The sequence below is a fragment of the Dasypus novemcinctus genome, chromosome 9, assembly GCF_030445035.2.
Source record: "Dasypus novemcinctus isolate mDasNov1 chromosome 9, mDasNov1.1.hap2, whole genome shotgun sequence".
Taxonomy (NCBI): Eukaryota; Metazoa; Chordata; class Mammalia; order Cingulata; family Dasypodidae; genus Dasypus; species Dasypus novemcinctus.
In genome coordinates this window covers 7,533,826-7,552,269 of record NC_080681.1, presented here as the reverse complement: position 1 = coordinate 7,552,269, position 18,444 = coordinate 7,533,826, and the positions used below count along the sequence as shown (strand labels likewise).

General features: G+C 51.9%; 1 protein-coding gene across 1 annotated transcript in view; it reads left to right on the top strand.

The window, feature by feature from the left end:
- Window positions 1–741: 741 nt before the first annotated feature.
- VANGL1 (VANGL planar cell polarity protein 1) overlaps window positions 742–18,444 on the top strand; it is a 67,315-nt gene continuing 49,612 nt past the window's right edge. Inside the window, exons 1-3 of the mRNA XM_058302999.2 lie at window positions 742–876; window positions 9,979–10,161; window positions 17,974–18,106. Of these exons, the coding sequence (XP_058158982.1) occupies window positions 10,091–10,161; window positions 17,974–18,106 (204 nt within the window). The 5' untranslated portion in view covers window positions 742–876; window positions 9,979–10,090. The remainder of the gene's footprint in view (window positions 877–9,978; window positions 10,162–17,973; window positions 18,107–18,444) is intronic.

The window sequence follows — 18,444 nt, the reverse complement described above, 5'->3', positions numbered from 1 at the left end:
CTACCTTCAGAAAGACTGAGACCCAGGGTTACCTGCCTTTAGAGGTGCTTTTCTGGCAGTTTCTAGAAAAGTAAAGTTGGGAGTCAAGGACAGTGCCTGAAGGCTATCGCTTGGAGGGGGGAAGGGGTGAGGGAGAGGATTGGCTGCGGGATGTGTAGGAGAAGCCGGCTGTGTGGTTATCTGTGGGAACATTTCCTGGGCTGTGTGAATGTGTGTGATTGAGTGTGCATAGGGGTTGGAGGTGTGTTGCGTGTCTGTGTGGGTCAGCTCTTGGACAGTGTGTATCTGTCTGGGTGTCTGTTTGTGTGTTAGTCCCTGGGCTACGAGAATAAGTGTGTTGGGCATCGGTGAGGGCAAATGGGTGGGATTTTACGCATGTTTGTGTTCGTGTGCGGTGCTGCGTATTTTGGGGGGCCATGTGGGGGAGTGTGCGTGTCTGCCAGGAGAGGGTGGGTTACTGGAATGAGTGTGTCTGTTCGTGCATGAGTGTGCACGAGGGGTGAATGTGCGTGCGATCGTGGGGGGCGCCGGCGGGCGGGGAGCCCCGGGCCCGGTGCACACAGGAGCAGGAACCGGCGCGCGTGTCCGCGAGGTGGGGGGCTGCAGGGAGGTGGGGGGGGGGGGGCTGCGCGGGCGCGCCCCCGGCCGCAGGTGGGCCGGGCGGGCGGCGGGGCGGCCGCGCTCGCTGCTCTTGGCTCGCGGCCGCGCGGGGCTCGCGGGCTGGGCTGGCTGCGGGGCGGCGCCGGGACAGGAAGCGGAAAGCGGCAGTGCACGGGGCCGCGGCGGGGCTCGGCCTCTACCGGAGCCCAGCGCAGGCCCAAGTCGGGCCGCCCGAGCCGAGAGCGCGGGCCGCGGAGCCGCACGGCCGGCGCGGAGGTGAGTGCGCGGGCGGGAGCGCGGGGTGCAGGCGCCCGCGGGGAGGCGCCCCCGGCCCGGCCCGGCCCGCCCTTGCGCCCTCCTCCTGCACCCCCACCGGACTCAGATCGCCTCTCGGCGCCTACGGAGCCCCATTTCGGGCTTCCGCGGACCCCACGCCTCTCCCAGCCCTGCGAGACTGCGCCCCTCCTCTCCTGTCCCGTGCTTTCTGCCGCACCCCATTTCCTCCGGTCCCGGGACTCCCTCCCCACGCCTCCGGCGCCCTCTTCTCCCGGCTGGACTTCGGGGGTGCGCGCCTTGGGAGTGCGCGTTCGGGTGCGCCCAGGGCGCAGGGGCCGGCCGGCTGGGAGTGGCCGAGCGTTCCCGGAGGACGCGGGGCGGTTGGAGCAGCCGCCGCAGGGGCAGGGGTGGGGAGGGGCGCGGGCGGCCCCTGCGCTCCCCGGGACCCGGGCGCGCCGCGTCGTTCCCACCCTCTGCGGGGCTCGACCCGGGGAACCGTCTGTGCCCGGGGCCCGCCTGGCCCTTCGCCAGCAGCCGGGACAGAGCTGGCCTGTGTTCACACCTCGTTTCCAGAATTGATCCGGCTCCCGAGGCCTGGAGGGGCGAGACGGGTTGCGCTTGCGAGAGCGCAACAGGCAGGTAGGAGTTTACTTTCAAAAGCGCCGGGGTGGAGCAGAAGGCGCCCGCCGGGACCGCGCTGCCTCCTGCGGCCTTTGAACTGCCCGAGCGCCGCGCCCCGAGAAGCGTGGAGCTTGGTGAGAATGGAAGCGCGTGGGTGGTCGGGCCGCTGTGGGCTGCAGCCGCCGCCTGCCGGCTCCCTGCGAGCCGGGGAGACTCGGGGCAGAGAGCTCCGGGCTCAGTTTTCACATCTCCCGGAGCGTGTGTAAGGCCCGCGTCGCCACGGTGGTGTGAGCGAGCTCCTTTAGCTGCTCCCGGAGAGGTGTTAGCGCGTTACCGTGAGGCTCCTGCCTCTGGCAGGGGCATTTTGTTAAGAAAAACTCCTGCTGCGGCTGTGGATGGAAATGCGTGTGTTTTAGGCACTTATTCCAAAAGCTAGCAAGGTGTACAGACTGGCATATACACTGACATGTTTATCAATTTTACCGGGTTGCTGAAAAATATTGTAACTTGTGTCACCAATCGGCAGTGCTAATTAGCCTTCTCCTTCCTTGGGGAGGGGGTGGTTTGATCACAGGCTCTTGAAGTGAGATGGCAGAAACTGTGAATCAAGGGAGACATAATTAGCCGTTTTATGTAACCACTAATTAGAGTTTTCAGAGCTGAATTAAATCAGTGTGATATAGTTAGGGCTTTGATTTGTGGGAGGAAACTTACTCTACAGATCAAAGAAATAAGACGCTTTACCTGTCCCTGAGCATTTAGCATTCCCAGTGTTGGTGCCTCGCAGTGTAATTAGTGAAAACACCTAGTGTGGAATTTTCATTGTTAGCTGGTAACAGTGTTGGCAGTGTGACTTGGTCGTGACTTGGTGTGTAAGGGAAATGGGAGAGCATTTTGAGAGTGGCCTGTTTGCAGGGTCTCCTTGCCAGGTGTATTTGAGCTACAGGACTGAAACCATAGAGGAAATGTGAACTTTCCTTCCCAACAACAGTGTCCCCTTGTCTACTGAAGATTGAACAAGTATAGAGTGAGGAAGGTATTACACCCCCCTGAGCACACACTCAGTATTCCCACCCCTTTGTTACTCTCGACTTCAAGAGCTCTTCGGGTTAGATGGGCACTTGTCACTTTGTGTTTTATCTCCACATTTGGGCTCTGAACTCCTTAGGACTGACAACTATTTCAGGCTCATTTCTTTTCTGCTCCACTCCACACAGTGCTTGGGACACTGAACCTGGGAGACGTTAAAATTGCCGAATTCTTGTGGATTCAGTATGGTTTGGGACAGTTTATAATTGTTGCCTACCCTCTGCTATGTAAACTATCCTGGTAATTGATACATTGCTATAAAATTTCCATAGTGAGAACACAGGAGTTAGACTACCAGCAATTTTTCAGGTACATGCGTAAGAACACTCTGTACTGTTTTATCTCCCTTAACAGCTTGTTCTGAGATTAAGTGCGATTTTGCATACAAATGCCTTAAAACAATGCCTGACCCATACTGAGCACTCAATAATATAAACTCTTAGATTATCGTTGCCATCATCTCTGTAACGTGAACTAGCTATGGTCAGGGTGACTAGCTGTGTACGGCAGGTGATTTGGGCATCGACCTGTATCATTTTCCATTAGATGGACAAGGTAGGATTTGGTATATGTGCTGCTGAAGCAAGCACAAGGTAGGATTTAGTTAGGGCTGGCGCGTGTCTCTACCAGTTGAAGCCTGATGCGCTGCTTCAGTGTCCTTCTTAGTCCCACTTATTGGAGCCAGCACCATGGGATTGACAGGGGAGGCAGCGCTCATGAAAATCATTTTTCTGAAGCTTCAACATCTAGCAGAGGAGAAGGGAGTCACTCGAGAACAAACACACATTATTGAACTGCAGACACGTTAACCATTCACAGCTCTTCAGAAGTCTGTACCCATCGGCTGGAGGTGTTTCGAGGGGTAATTAATGACTTGAGCCAAGAGCAGTTCTTCTGGAAGGTGAGTTGAAATCATTGGCAAGACAGGTAAAATGAGGCTGACGTTTTCTGTCCTTGTGAATAGTGGCTCAGAATCATTCATTTACACCAGCTCTGTTGCATTGCAAGAGTCACGGGCTTTGTCATAAATGCCCAGCCCTGCTGATCCCCTCGTCAGTGGCCTGGATGAGCCTTCTATGGTTTACAGACCCCGGGTTCTTTCAGCAGAACGTTCTGGAGACCTTGCCATACCTCTCCACGCCCTCCCTTCTAACTCTGTTGCCCTCCAGGTCAATTCCCTAAAATACACACATTTTTCTCTGATCTTTCTGACATTTGCTTCCAACTTGGTAACAGTATAATGGGGCACTGCAAGGAAGAAAAGGAAATCCTAGTTTACTTAGCTGTAGTTAATCGTATTCATTAAAGGTGGAATAGAAAATTAACCAGCATAGATCAAAAAGTGAACTTAAGTTCCATAAAAATGATACATAGGTCATCTTCCATACTATGTGTTAGTCCTAACTTAAGGAATTTCACTTTCCAGAATAATGATAATGGCTGTCATTTGTAATAAGAAAAATGTTGATTCTAAATGAATTTATTTGAGTTGGCATTTTCCTCTTGAATACCACATAACTAAAAATGGGTGCCTTGAGAAAAATGTTACCATCAAGATGTGGCAGAAATATTTAATGGAGTAAACCCTTTAGAATTCTACATGTGGTTGAAAATCAAGTATTCAAAGTAATGTACACACTACAAATCATAGATAAAACCATTTGTACCAGAAATCCATCCACTGGAGAGGGAGAAGAATGGCTGTTTAAATTCAGTTTCCCCATGCCCCTCACCAGGTAGTTTTCCACCCTCCAACTAGAGTTCCTTTAATTACTTAATGGCTCCAGGCAGAGCTGGTGCTTTTATCATTTCCTTTTGGTGTAGGTTAGCTGATGTTTACTACTATTATTACCATGATATATTATTTCCCTCATGATTTTGCTGCACCCTGTATTTTTCTTTTAAGTAGTGGTCAGGTATATTTTATATGAGCGAACTTGACATTAGGGGAAAACTCATTTGAGGCCACTGATCTTCACTTTGCTGTTAATGAAGGCTGATGCAGAAGGTCTTTTCTGACATTTTTGCCTGGAAATTCCAGAATTTAAGATGCTGTCCTCCTTACCCCATTCAGCTAACATGGAGGTGAAGAAGGTCAGCCACCACACCAGGGAGCCAAGAGTGCCTACAACTGCAAGCAGGAGAACTGCATCCAGCATCCATGTGGAATCTAAGCCCCCTCTTGACATAGAGGTGGAGTGGACACAACCATTCCAGGGTCCACAGGATGGAGGAATAGAGTAGGGATTAGAGTGGACTTACTGATATTCTATTCATGAACTATTGTGATTAGTAATAGAAGAAAATGTGGCATCGGTGTGGAGAAAGTGGCTATGGTGGCTGCTGTGGGGAGGGAGTGGGAGGAAGAGATGTGATGTGGGGGCATTTTCAGGACTTGGAGTTGTCCTGGGTGGTGCTGCAGGGACAGTTACTGGACATTGTATGTCCTCCCATGGCCCACTGGGTGGACTGGGGGAGAGCGTGGGCTATGGTGTGGACCATTGACCATGAGGTGCAGCGGTGCTCAGAGATGTATTCACCAAATGCAATGAATGTGTCATGACGATGGAGGGGGTTGTTGTTATGGGGGGAGGAGAGGAGGGTGGGGGGTATATGGGGACCTCATATTTTTTTAATGTAACATTAAAAAATTTTTAAAAAGTTGCTGTCCTCAGACAAAAGTATTTGTGCACCTTTCTGAGCAGCAGTCTCTTTGGCTTCCTGTGACATGGCTTGATGAGCTACAGCCACTTCCCTGATTTTTGGTCCAGCCCTATGGAAGAGACCAGTAACTCTTAAGAGGCAGCTGACGGTGGGGGTGAGAATGGAGGCAGCTAGTCAGAGTGCCCTTGGTTAGTGGCTGCAAGGGGCTGCTGTAGATTTTTGTCTAGTGTAACTGGAATTTGAATTTGTGCTTCTGAGTGAGATTTCTCATGCAAGTCAGCTTGTCAGCTGCACAGCTGTATCTAATCTCTTTGCATCTCTTTTTCCTCACGTATAAAAGTAGGGAATTGAATAGTTCATCTCTTTTTTCCCCAGGGTCAATCTAAGGCCTGCATGTCTTGAGGGCTGCCCCCAAACTGGAGAGACAGCAGTGGATGTGGGCACTGCCTTCTCGGAGCTTACACTCTATCGTAGGGACAGACGATCAGGAATCACACAAGTAAACGTATAATTGGAAAACTGGGAAATAAAAGAAAACTACACGGTGCTGAGAAAGGGCCTAATTGAGATTGGGTGATTGGTGTAAAAGTCTGCTGTGCATGTGTAAAGTGAGGGCTGGGCTATGCAAAGGCCCTGAGGTTGGAAAGAATTGGGACTGGAGAAGGAGGAGGGCGTTAGAGAGGTGGGCAGGGCCTTGAAGAGCAAACGAGAGAGTTTATATCTTATTTGAAGCGTAGTGGGATACATTGGAAGGGTTTGAAGCAGGGAAGTGACATAGCTCAGATTTAAAAAGATCCCTCTGGCCGCTGCCCACCTGGGCAGGGTATAGTGGGGCTGGTGAGTGTGATGCCGAGCCAGCTTAGAGGCTCGGTATTTACACCTTACTTCAACTTCACCTAGTTCAGGCTGGTGCGGCTTTCTACTGGTTTATTACTCTGGGAACCTGGTTCCTTTTCTTTACTTTCTTATCTTTCCTGATAAAGGATCCCTTCTGACCTTATCTGAGTTGCATTAATTTCCTCTGCCTGCAAAGGGAACTATCTTGTAAATATATCATTGCAGTGATAAGATTCAGAGCAAGTATGTTTTCTGTTAACTCTGTTGAAGCTGTTACCTCTGCTCAAACTGCCTTTTAAAACGGGTTCACCCTGGGTTTTATTAGTTTGTCTCATGTTGCTTCTATTTATTCTTCGGTCAGATCTTGGACCAGAATTGCTGGCTGCGATAGCGGTGGTATGAGTGAGAAGGGGCCTGAGCGCTGACTAGACTGGATTTGATCAAGGAGGCCTGGAGATGTGTGTCATTTGGTTCAGCCCTGCGTTGACCTGAGCCTGGAGGAAGTGGGTGGCTAGGGGCAGAGAGAGGGAGGGAAGCTCCCTGAGGCCAGGCAGGACGGGTGACCATCGGAGGTGAGGGATGAAGAGGAGAGCGTTAAGAATGGCACAGCTGGGAGCTACTGGACGGATATCAGCTGTATCAGCTGAAAGGGGGAGGTGGAGAGGATAGGACTGGACACGACTGGAGAGCAGCTGTGGTGGTGGTGAAAATCCTAAGTGGAGCAGGAGGCCTTGGAGGAGGAAGTACACAGGAGGGATTTATCCCTTCAGGAAGTCTTTGTGGGGTACCTACTGTGATCATGGTATCCTGGGGTGAGCAAACCACTGTTCTGTCTCCGAGGCGCTTATAATACAGTAAATCACAAAAGGAGAGGAATGGGGATGGGGTGAGGTGGGGAGGCAGCATTGGAAGGGAAGTAGCAGCTTAAGGTGTTCTCCAACAGACGCAGAGAGGTGGGGATGGGGCGGTGTCCTCGTCACCGCTGTGCCGCCAGCCTTGCTTAGCAGGGTCTCGTAATGAGTGAATGGATGAGAAGGTCTAAGGGGAGGAGGACAGGGTGTGACCTTGGAGTCTGGCCCGCAGCATCCCTGGCAAATTTAGAGTTCTTTCAGGGGAGCGTTGGGGCATCCAAGGTGTCAGTCCAGAGGAAGGAGCGGCCGCATGTATGGACCACCCCTTTGGTGAGAATAGGCAGGAATTATGGCAGAGAAACTGGACAAGGGTGTTTGGCAGAGGTAGGTTAAGCCTTTCCCCAAAGGGCTCTTGGGAGCCCGGGACTTAACTTCGTGGGACCTGCCGCAGGTGCCTTCATGGATGCCCGGAGCTTTTAATGAGGGCCGGGAATGACATCCCCTTGCAGAGGAAAGAGGAATGAAGCCTGGGTCACCATGTGCCAGGCACCTTGCATACTGAGTCTTGTGTGACGGCACACCAGCCTTGGGGAGAGAGAATATTAAGTGGCTTCCTTTCCCAGGGGGAGAAACAGAAGCTCAGAGAGGCGAGCGTCTGCCCCCAGGGCCTCAGGGCGAGGCCCTACCTGGGTCGCCAGGCCACCTGCCTCCGAGATTGCCCAGCGAACAGTTAGCCAGAGGTGCAGAAGGAAAGGAGCTGGCCAGAAAGCAGGGTGGAAACGGGAAGCCCTAGTTACGGGGCAAGGCAGGAACAGGTGTGCGAGGTGTGAGGGCTGCTGAGGGGCCTGAAGAGCTGGACCGGGGAGCCGAGCTCTAGCGTCTGCAGGCCAGCAGGGACCTGGGAGAGGGGCTGCCAGGGGAAGGGGCTGTGCTCAGGGCCCGCTGGAGGGCTTGGCTGGCCTTCTAGTGTTGACGTCTGCCACGTAAGAAGCAGAGAGCAGCAGAAAGGAAATGAGAATTTAAGGGGCCGGAAGCCCACTCATAGCCTTCCTGCGCTTGCTCGTGTGACAGGGACGGGGCAGATGAGCGAGCTCTTGAGTCTCCTAGGAAGGCGAACATATGTCTGAGAATAAAACTCACATTTGAAAAATGCCCACTGTGTGTGTTCTCACATTTCCTCTTTATGCTGGGGGTCGCCTTATACCCATTTTACAGCTAAGGAAACTGAGGTTCCAAGAGGAAAATCAGCTTGCTCAGGTACACCGCTGGCTAGTAAGCCTTGGATTGAGATGTGAGCCCAGTTCTTGCTGACTGCAAGAAGCCATAGCACAGCCAGCCTCCGGCGGTGAGAAGGGGACTGCAGTTTTTCCATACTCTTCCTGGGAAATACAAGGAGAGCATCGGGTTTTAGGTCAGGTAAAGTCAGTACTGATAGCCACGGCTTTCATTCCCACAGCGCTGAAACGTGAAGTTCGCCTGGGGCTCCCTTCTACCCCGGAGCCGGTGCTGGCCCTTCATGACTGCCTGCTCCTCCGTCACCACAGCAACCTGCTATTCACAGTTTACTGAGGGGGGTGCAGAGAGGCCCAGCAGTTTGTGGTCACAGTGCTAATAAGGGAGTGAAAACCGAGGTTGGAATCCACCTGGGTGCTCTGTGTCCCGGTATCTTCAGGTGACCTGTGAGGACAGTGGCTGTTTGATTTATCCCCATTTTACACATGAGGAAACTGAGGCTCAAGCAAGCAGGCAGGAGGAAACTGAGGCTCGAGCCGCATCCCTGGTTGCACGAGGCGGGGGCAGATCCCTGCTGGCGGTGGGCTCCCGCTGGCCCAGAAGCGAAGTCAGGCTTGCGGAGCGCGGTGGCAAGGACCCTTTAGGTGAGCGGGCCTCACTTTTGTGCAGAACAAACGGAGGGTTCGGGGGTCCTCATCTTGTCTGAGGTCACTTGGCGAGCGGCGGTCTCTGCCTTCCGGCCTGGTTGTCTCACCTCCTGGAGGGACGGGGCGGATGGCCCGGCAGCGCCTTTGTGCTTTCTTCACACTTACCTCACCGGCTGTTTGCAGATCCCCTTCCGGGAGGGGCTGGGGAAGGAGCCGGTTGGACGGAGACATTTCTGGCAAGGTGGGGGGTGGGTGTGTGCAGGGAGAGGCGACTTGTGAATCTCAGTGTCCAGGAGGCCAGGAGCGACCCTGTGGGGGCGCAGGTGAAAGGAAGGTATTTGGAAATGTTTCTAATTTATTTTTATTGCAAAGCAATAGCCAGTGGAAATAGGGGGAAAGATCGGGGGCTCCTGCGACGAATAAATCACCTGCTTTCGTTTTCCGATGATCCCTTTAATCCTCAGCCTTCCATAAGTGATTTTTTATGGTGTAACTGTAACTTCGGTTCGATGTTGCAGTCTCATATCCTGCTTTTTAAAATTTGCCGTTATATGGTACAAATCATCTTCATTATCCACATCAAGCAGCTGCACAGTATTCGGGTGGATTAACCGCATTTTTCTTATCCAGTTCTCTGGTTGGGATGTAATGTAATGGTTTTCTTTTTAAAAAAAGAAAAAAAATTAGTTCCCTAAGATAAATTCTTAGGAGTTAGGATACCTGGATCAGAGAGACTCAGAACTTTTGTTTTTTAATTGACCAGTGGAAACTATGACCAAATCCTCAAAAGGTGTCCTGGTGATTGTTTGGATGACCAGCCAGCTGGCCGTCTGGGTGTGCGTGGGGGGGTACTTCCCATCGCCTCAACCCCGTAGGGCGAGGCTGTGCTCAGGACATGGACAGGTGCCCAGGGCCACGCCCCCTCCGGGCTCCTGCTCTTGGCGGGGGATTGGCTATCTCAGCCCCGGCCGGCTCCCTCCCACCCGGGAAGCTTGTCGCTGCAGGCCGGGGCATTTGGAGTTCAGGCGCGTCTCTGGCCGCCACGTGCTCCGTCACAGAGATCCGGGAGCAGGCTGCCGCCCGGGGACGATGCGGCCCTTTACCGCCCAGCCCGTGGAGGTCGCCTCGAAGGCTGATACCTGTTTTTCCCCTTTTCCCAGAATTTGTTCCTGTTGAAGAAGAGTTCAGGGGTCCAGCAGGTCAAGTCGTCTACCTCGCAGGAGAATCCTGGCCAGTGCCTGCTGCTTCATCCAGAGCCAGCCCTCCTTTGCTATGGATACCGAATCTACATATTCTGGCTATTCTTACTATTCGAGTCATTCGAAAAAGTCGCACCGACAAGGGTATGTGAGCTTCTGATGGCTCTGCGTTTTGTTCGGGGTTGGCAGGACTTTTCAGACAACCTTTCCGGCAGGCCGGGCTGGAGGCTGGATCCGCGGGCGCGTGAGAAGCTCAGCTGTAAGAGCGTTTCACAGGCGTTGGGCGGGGCCGCGCCACCAGTTTACATTTTATAGCTGCCGTTACGGGTGGTGACCTCAATTTCTCACGATTGATTTTAAATTCAAGTTTCTCCCTGCCGTCAAAATGCTTGTCATTTCTGAGTAGCCCGCGGATGGTTGCTCTCCCAGAGCTTTTACCAAGAATGTAAACGAAAGTTTAAAAACAGACGGTCGGTCGGTTGCTTTTCGCCCAAAGTTGCTGACTCACCTCCCGGGCCGTGTTTGCACGAGGCTCCGGCCCTGAACCGGTGGGGTTGGCCTGCTGCCTTGCCTCGCCCTGCCTGCTGAGCAGACCCGGGCGCTGACGAGGCAGTCCTGGGTGAGGGGGGCCCTCTCTGGCTGTGGAGCCAGATTCCAGCTCTGTAAAATGAACAGGGCCACGTGGGCGCCCCTGTGCCTGCAGGATGTCGCTGAGGAGGGAGTGAGTGGACCAAGGAAGCCGTGAGAGGCTGGGTGCTGCTGTACTGGTTAACACAGCTGGTGAAATTGCTGCCACCTTGGCTGCGCATCTGAGAAACAGGTGCAGCCTGCACCCTCCTTTCAGGGTGCAGAGAGGATTGTAAGATGACGCGTGCAGAAGGCCGAACAGCACATGTGGTAGGAGGAGCAGGGGCCGTTCTGGTTCTGTTAATGACCTTGGCGCTTTAGCACCCTCTTGGGAGGCCCCCGGCCCAAAGGGTCAAGCCATGCCTGGCCCACTGGTTCCCGCAGCCCAGCGCGGGCTGGGGAGTGGGGGATTGCGTGGTCCAGCCTGGCCGAGCAGTCCCCGTGCACGCAGCTGAACGCAGAGTGGGATCTTGTTGTGTGAAACAGCAGTGAGAAAGACACATACGTAGGTAAGTAAATATGAGTATGGCTGTGTGTAATGTATACGTATGCAATTTACTTGCTCATTTATTCCTGTGTTCCTGTGGAAGGACACAACAGAAAGAAGCGGGAAGGGCGTTCTCCACACTGCCCCGGAGGGGCTCAGCTGAAGACGGGAGCTTTCCCTCTGGACTTTATATTTCTGTACCGGTTCAGTGTTTTACAAGTATGTTTTCTGTAATTAAAAAACAATGAATGGCAAAAAAGAAGATAAAGGAAGGGGTTTCAAAGATTATTTAATGCAGGGGTTCTTAATCGGGGGGTGGGTCTGTGAGCATGAATTGAAATTTTTAAAAATGTTATTCTCGTGGGGACATGTTTGTGCAGGTATGATATATTTATTAAATAATACACAGTGTAGTGTGGACTTAGTAAGAGGTCCGTGGTTTTCACGTGACTGGCAGAGGGGTACGTGGAACAAAACAGGTTAAGAGCCCCTGATTTAATGACATGAAAAAACGTCCATGAGACTATGTTCTAAAATCCAGGATTCCAGAATTGGTACATTATAATAGTTACGTACACAGCTTTGATAAGATGACTATCAACTCAAGCCTGTGCATGTCCCTTGAATGGTTTTGTTTTGTTTTGTTTTTTGAGTTTTCATTATTTTCTAAATTTTCATGTACTTAAAATCATAAAATTTTGGGAGAAGGTGTAAATGAGTTTGTCCGGGGGCCCAGGCAAGCACCTCTTGTCAGGCTGGCAGAGCGCTAGAGGCCCTCAAGTACCGTGCCAGAGCACAGGTTCTGAGAAGGTCAGAAACCCTGGGTGATAACAGTTTAATTACAGGTTTAAACCAGTGGGTAAACGTAACAGGTGACTGACACAGTACCCGAAGCTGCTGTTTTAAAGCATCAACTCTTTGGACATGCCTGGAGAATGCACTTAACCTGGTCAATGTGCCCAGCTTCCTTTTTCCACCCCACAGTGACGGAAGTAGGAATTCGGGTGGGTTGGGGCTTGGGGGTGAATGACGGAGGACAGCTGGGAGAATTCTGGGAAGGCGCCGTCTCTGGCTCGATCCCCGAGTCTTGACGGTCTCGCTTCAGGGCCCTTTGCTCGGCTCTGCTGTGTCCCCGGACCTCTTGGGGCCCCAGAAATGGATGCCCCGGTGCTCTCGTGGTAGCTTTAAGAGGTTCTGACTTTCAGTTAAAACAGCATGCAGAACCGTGGGTGCTATCCCACCCATGTGGAAAGGACTTAGCAGATGATAATGCAAGCTGAGACTTTTAATCAGTTAATCAAGAACTGTTACTGAATTCGTCCTACTGAGGAAAGGGGAGGGGCATTAGGGATTTATAGGTGTCCCGACAAAGTACTCCCGGCTTGTACTTTTAAAATACAGCAACACCCACGTGTGATGAATCTGGCTGAAGGGCATGATCCCGGCGATGTTGGATGTAGCAGTTGTGGGTGAAGGATGTGATCTGTGGCTCATACGTGCCTGGCTGCACTTGTTCGGAGCTCAAGAGTATTAGGCAGTCGTGGCACCTGCCCCCAGGCTCGGGAGCAGGCCCCTGGACCCAGCCAGTGAGTGTCTCACCCAGGGAAACCAGCTCTGCTTAACGACTTGTCAGGGATTTGAATGGAAGAGTAGGGGTGGGGGACCTGCTTTTTGGTCATTTCAGTAGAAATCTAATTCAGGGAGGAATAATAAATTGCACCAAATTTGATGTGCCCCGTCACACTGTGATCATCTTTGGAGGTACCAGGCAGATGACAGTGGACACTTTTCTAACAAGAAGGTCAGTGGCCTGGCTTGGTGGAGCTTGCCACCTGCAGAGGCTCCAGTTAGCCTGCCAGGAAAATGGTCCAGACCCCAGAAGCCCTCGGCTAACCTTTGGGCTGAGCCTAAGCTCCCCGATTTCAGTGCTGCAGCTGCCAGTACCAGAACGGTAAGGAGCATCTCCTTGTGCCTGCTCGGTCCGTCCCCGTCACTATCTCCTGTCCTCACGGCAGTTCCAGGTGGGCGGTGGTGTACCCATTCTACAGGAGGGGAAACTGAGGCTCGGACAGGCCATGTTATTTGCCTGCAGTTAAAAGGCTGGTGGGTGCCCTTGGCGGGGTTTGGGTCAGACTGGTTGCTTTTTCCACTGGGCGGTGTGGGATGGAAAGCAGCAGGAGTTAGAGTACACGGCAGAGGGGGAAGAAGAAATGTAGAGTAACCCGTGCGACCAACATGCCTAGTGCAAAAGAGGGCCTCCTGTGCTGAGGAATCTGCTTTTGCTGGGGCGGAGTCTGTGCTGCGAGCAGCCCTCCCACCCCAGGCACTGCCGAGAGGACGCGGCCAGCGGGGCCCCCCCGCAGTGGGGAGGAAACAGAGGTGGTGGGCGGTGGTGGAGAAGGAAAGGGAGGAGCGGTCGGTGGGGCCCGCTCTCCCCAAATAGAAATAGACAGTCAACAGGAACAGTCTAACTCATCTTCCCGGGAAATGCTGACCTTCCGTGGGAACCACGTGGGACTTGGCAGGGATCCTGGCATTGCGACGAGGGTTTTCCGTCAGTCCCCGAGGTCTAGAGGTGCCCGAGTAGATGCGCTCACACATACACATGCAGGTCCAGACAGGTGCTCAGGCCACCCCCACGGTGCCTCTCGCCCTGCCCGCCTCTCTCACACTCACCAACATCTGGGCAGGCGTTAGGCGGAGACCTGCAGAGATAAAGATACAGAAAATTCCATGGCCAGCGCACCTGCCGGGCAGAGTCAAAGGTGACGCAGACCACTCGGGCAGAGCTGGAAAAAGACACGTGTGCCCGCGTTCCCAGCGCCTGCTTCGGCGGTTTGGTAGCAGAGTTCCTCTTCTGGCCTCCCGCGTCTGCGGGCTGATTGTGCTGGTCACGGGGAACGCTGCCACAGAGGGCACTCCGAGTGACTGCACCTGGAGCTGCAGGGATGCACGTCTGGGTGCCTGTTGCGGCCGAGCGGCCGTGGGGTAACTCGTAGCTCCACAAACTGGAAGGCATGAACTTTTTGAGCCCTGGCTTGGCTTAAAAGACCTTCCTGGAACAGTATTCCAGGACGTGTGGATTTTATAAAAGACCTTTCAGGAACAGTACTTCGGGACTGGTGATTTTATAAAAGACCTTTCTGGAACAGTATTCTGGGACCGGTGGTTTTTATAAAAGACCTTTCTGGAGCAGTATTCCAGGGCCAGTGGTTTTTATAAAAGACCTTTCTGGAGCAGTATTCCAGGGCCGGTGGTTTTTATAAAAGCTGCGTCACAGGTCTCGTGCCCTTGATAACAGGGCCCGGTACGAACTGCTGGCTGGCGCTGGTGCTGAGGTGAGAGGGCATGCCTGCGTCGGCCTCTCACAGTGTATGGGAGGCTGTGGTCGTCACTGTCACCACTGCACACTGAGCCTCTCTCCCAGCCTCATCGGCTTAGTAATAGGTTTATACAGGAGCTGCGTGCACAGCTCAGCATTCGTTCATGGCTCCTGTCGTGGAGCCCCGGCTGTGTACGGGGCGTGACGCTGCATTTTACAAAAGGCAGACGGGCCGACTTCCCAGGCAGTAGCTCAGGCCTGTCCCGGTCCCCGCCACGTGGGCTTGTGTGGGAGAGCCCTGGGCACGGCTCCTGGGCTGCCTGTTTCCTAATCACCTGGAGTGCTGGCAGAAAATGCAGATTCCTATTCCCTTCCAGACCAGTCCTCTGGGTGTGGGATCGGCTCTTGACTCAGCACCTCGTGGTTTTTCTGCCTGTGCAGGTCTGCAGTTAAACCTAAGCCCTCATTTAGGGTTTCAAGCCCCAGAGATGAGCGCCCCGTGGGTGTCAGAGCCTAGGTCTTACCTGGTTTACTTCAGGTGTCACTGGGAACATTGTCAGACAGTTTCTTATTTGGGTCCTGTTGGGCCCTTTGAGGGCCAGCTTTGGGATGGTTGGGGTTTCGGGAGCAATGGCCAGGGCCGGAGAGAAGGTGTTTCCCACGAGAGCCTCTGCCCTGCAGTGTGAAGCCTCAAGGAATTGGCGCTCGGTGAGAAAGTTTTGATTTCCAGTAGAATTTTTGCTATCACAGTATTTGACCTGGTGGGACTAGTGAATAGTGGACAGTTTAGGTGAACACGTAACTTGGCAGTGGCAGAGAGTGACAAATGTGGGAACAGTTAGGAAAAGTGGAGATGGTGAGATAGAAGGGCAAGCCTCTTCTGTCTGGCAGAAGGAGACTCAGCCTAATACTCTGAAATTCTGAAGATTGACTAAGCATGTTGGAAATCCCCCCCAAATTTATCACTTTTCACAGTGAATGTCTTTTGCCATGATTGCATTTGGCTGTGAGAGTGTTGGGCGCACAGCTTTTTGTCATCTCAAGTCACAGTCCAGTCATGACTCCTGCCAGCCAGTTCAAAGGCCTATTGTAGTAGTTTGTCGAGTTTAAGGGTGTAAGGTTGAGCATTAGGGATGTTTATGCTGTAGAAGTCTTCTAGTTGCTCTTCAAATTACTGTGGTTATGAATTGAGGCTGTGGCAAGAGACCTGGGTTAAAATCCTGCTGTGCCACTTACTGTAACTTTAGGAGGGCTCTTAGCCTCTGTGAGCCTTGGCTTCTTCACCTGTAAAATGGGGAGAGTAATAGTGGCCTCATAGGGTTATTGTTAGGATTGAATGGAATTCAAAAGAGTAAAGCACTTAGCAAAGTGCTCTAAAAATTGAGGTGGGGAGTAAGGCAATTGGCATCATAAGATGAGTCTGGGTAAATGTGACCGAGTTCTCTGTTTTCTCCGTTGTCCGGTTGTGAGAAAACACTGCGTTGACAAGAACACATCTGTTTCTAAACTCACAGCCATGGAGTGTAGTGACAAAATCTGATCTAGGGACAGAGTTGATGTCACTAGAAGATTTCCAGGGCCTGGGGGAAGGCTCCCTCCTGTGAAGGCATTAGGCAGTGCTTATCCTAGGGAGGTCCTGGTGAGGTAAAGTGGGACAACGGGAAACCTGCCTGTGGTTTTGTTTCCCAAGGAAGAACTGAGTAGTAGGTTAATGGAGCCACACATAGGGAGGAGAATGGGGGTTGGCGGTGTGCTCACATTTCATTTTGAATCTCTTTCCCCAAGGTACACTTACTATGCTTCCCACTACAGTGAGCATACCATCCTTCCTTAGTGTTGGCTAATAGCAGTAATAATAACCTCATCTATGTGGTCTTATCATTATCCCCATTGCACAGAGGAGGAAACAGTGTAGTAGTCAGCCAAAAGGGGTGCTGATGCAAAGTACCAGAATTCTGTTGGCTTTTATAAAGGGTATTTATTTGCAGTAGAAGCTTACAGTTATAAGGCCCTAAAGAGTCCAACTCAAGGTACCAGAAGAGGTACTTCCTCACTCACCCACATCTGTTGCCACGTGTTGAAGCAAGATGGCGGGTGACATCTGCAAGGGTTCAGCCTTCCTCTTAAGGCTCCGTGGGCCCAGCTTCTCCTGATCTCAGCTGTAGGCTGGCATAGGCTCGATTCTCTCCCCAGGGCTGGTTTCTTTCCAAGTTCAGCTGTTCTGATCGCTTCACAAGGTCAGCTGTAGACTATCAGGCTCATCTCTCTTCCCGGGGCTGTGTCCTCGGCACACTCTTCCTGCATATCTGCTTCTGTGTGAGAATCTGTTTTATCCCCACCATGGGGCTGGGTACTCAACCCTGCATGCCCGTAATGACGCGATGAAACAAAAGCCCTAATCTTGATTTAATCAAGTAAAAGTGAAACCTCTGAATCGAATACAGTCTAGCACGCCCAGAGGAACAGACCAGTTTACAAACACAATCCAGTACCTATTTTTGGAATTCATAAGCAATATCAAACTGCCACACTGAGGTTCTCAGAAGCTGAATAACCTGCCCTAGATTTTATCTCTATTCTGGGCTGAGATTTGACAGTCTGCATAGTCTGCAGGTGAGATGATCCTTCTGCCCTGCCTTGGAGACCATGGCAGTGAAGGCCAGTGGTTGGGGGAAGGAGGACAGGTGTCAGGCTGGCCTGTGAGGACAGCCGGTGGCACTGACTGACTTGGTGGCAGCTGAGGACTCTGGAATCGCTGGGTGCCCAAGTTTGTGGTCTCTAGGTTTTGTCACTGTGATTGATACCCTCTGAAATTTCAAGATTGACCCACGCAGGGAGGCTCATGGTTGCCCCAGGAGATCATGCCGAAAGTTCATTTGGGGTGAAACTGTGTGAACACACACACCTATTTTGGTGTCATCTGTCTCACCTTTGTTTCTTGCCATGGGTGTTTTGAGTTCACTAAAACCCTATGGGATGACTTTTAGTTTTCGATTTGTGGGACTGGAAAGTCAGTGATTCTCTGTATCGGTTTAGAATTTCCTTTCTTCTCTTCTTGTCCAAAAGGGCAGGATAACAGTATGTCCCAGATTTTTTGGGGACAAACTAGAGCTTAGATACTCTATAGCGATGTCCCAGTAAAAAAGCCCCCAAAATTTAGTTTAGGTATATGATAACCAAATCAAGTCAATGATTGTTAAAATGTGCCTTAGTTACAGAAGATTTAATATTCACAATTTCAGGCTTTGTTTCGGGTATTGGAATGGCAGAAAGAAAGTATAAGTAGAGAATGAGATGAGCGTACTCCTTGTAGGGAGGTGGTGACAAGTGGGTTGAAGCAGTTTGCGTGTAGAGTCTTTCATCAATTCATGAATTCCATAAAATTTCCATGTGTTTCATAAAATTTCACAATTTTCACAAATTCAAAATAAAATTTATAATGTATTTTGATGGACCAGAGAGAGTCCAGTTGATGTGGCATAAATGTGTTAGATGGTTGTCTTTTTTTTTCCCTCCCCAGGGAGAGAAATAGAGAGAGACACAAATCATCTCGGAGTAAAGATGGCAGAGGGTCAGAAAAATCTGTCACCATTCAGGCTCCCACCGGAGAGCCCCTGTTGGGAAATGACTCTGCTCGCACAGAGGAGGTTCAGGTAAGACTCGAGGGCCGTCTGGAAGCATTCTGTGCTACTTGGGGCAAGGCTCCTTTCGGCAAATGTTTTCCTAAGCCTGTTGCCCTACGTCCTCTTGGGCTTTTTACCTTTGTTTTTCTACCGTGTTGATTCGTTTCTCTCTGTCCTGGGGTCTCTTGCTGGTCTGAGGACAGCCTGTCCTGCCATTGGCTCACGCGAGGACTCTTCCGCGGGGGCACTGCTTTGCATGGGCTTGCAGAGAAGCCAGCGAGGTTGATGACAGTTCAGCGAAGGGAAAAGTTCCAGGCTGGGGTCTCCTTCCAAAATGGAACAGTGTGAGAGAGAGAAGGAAACTGCCT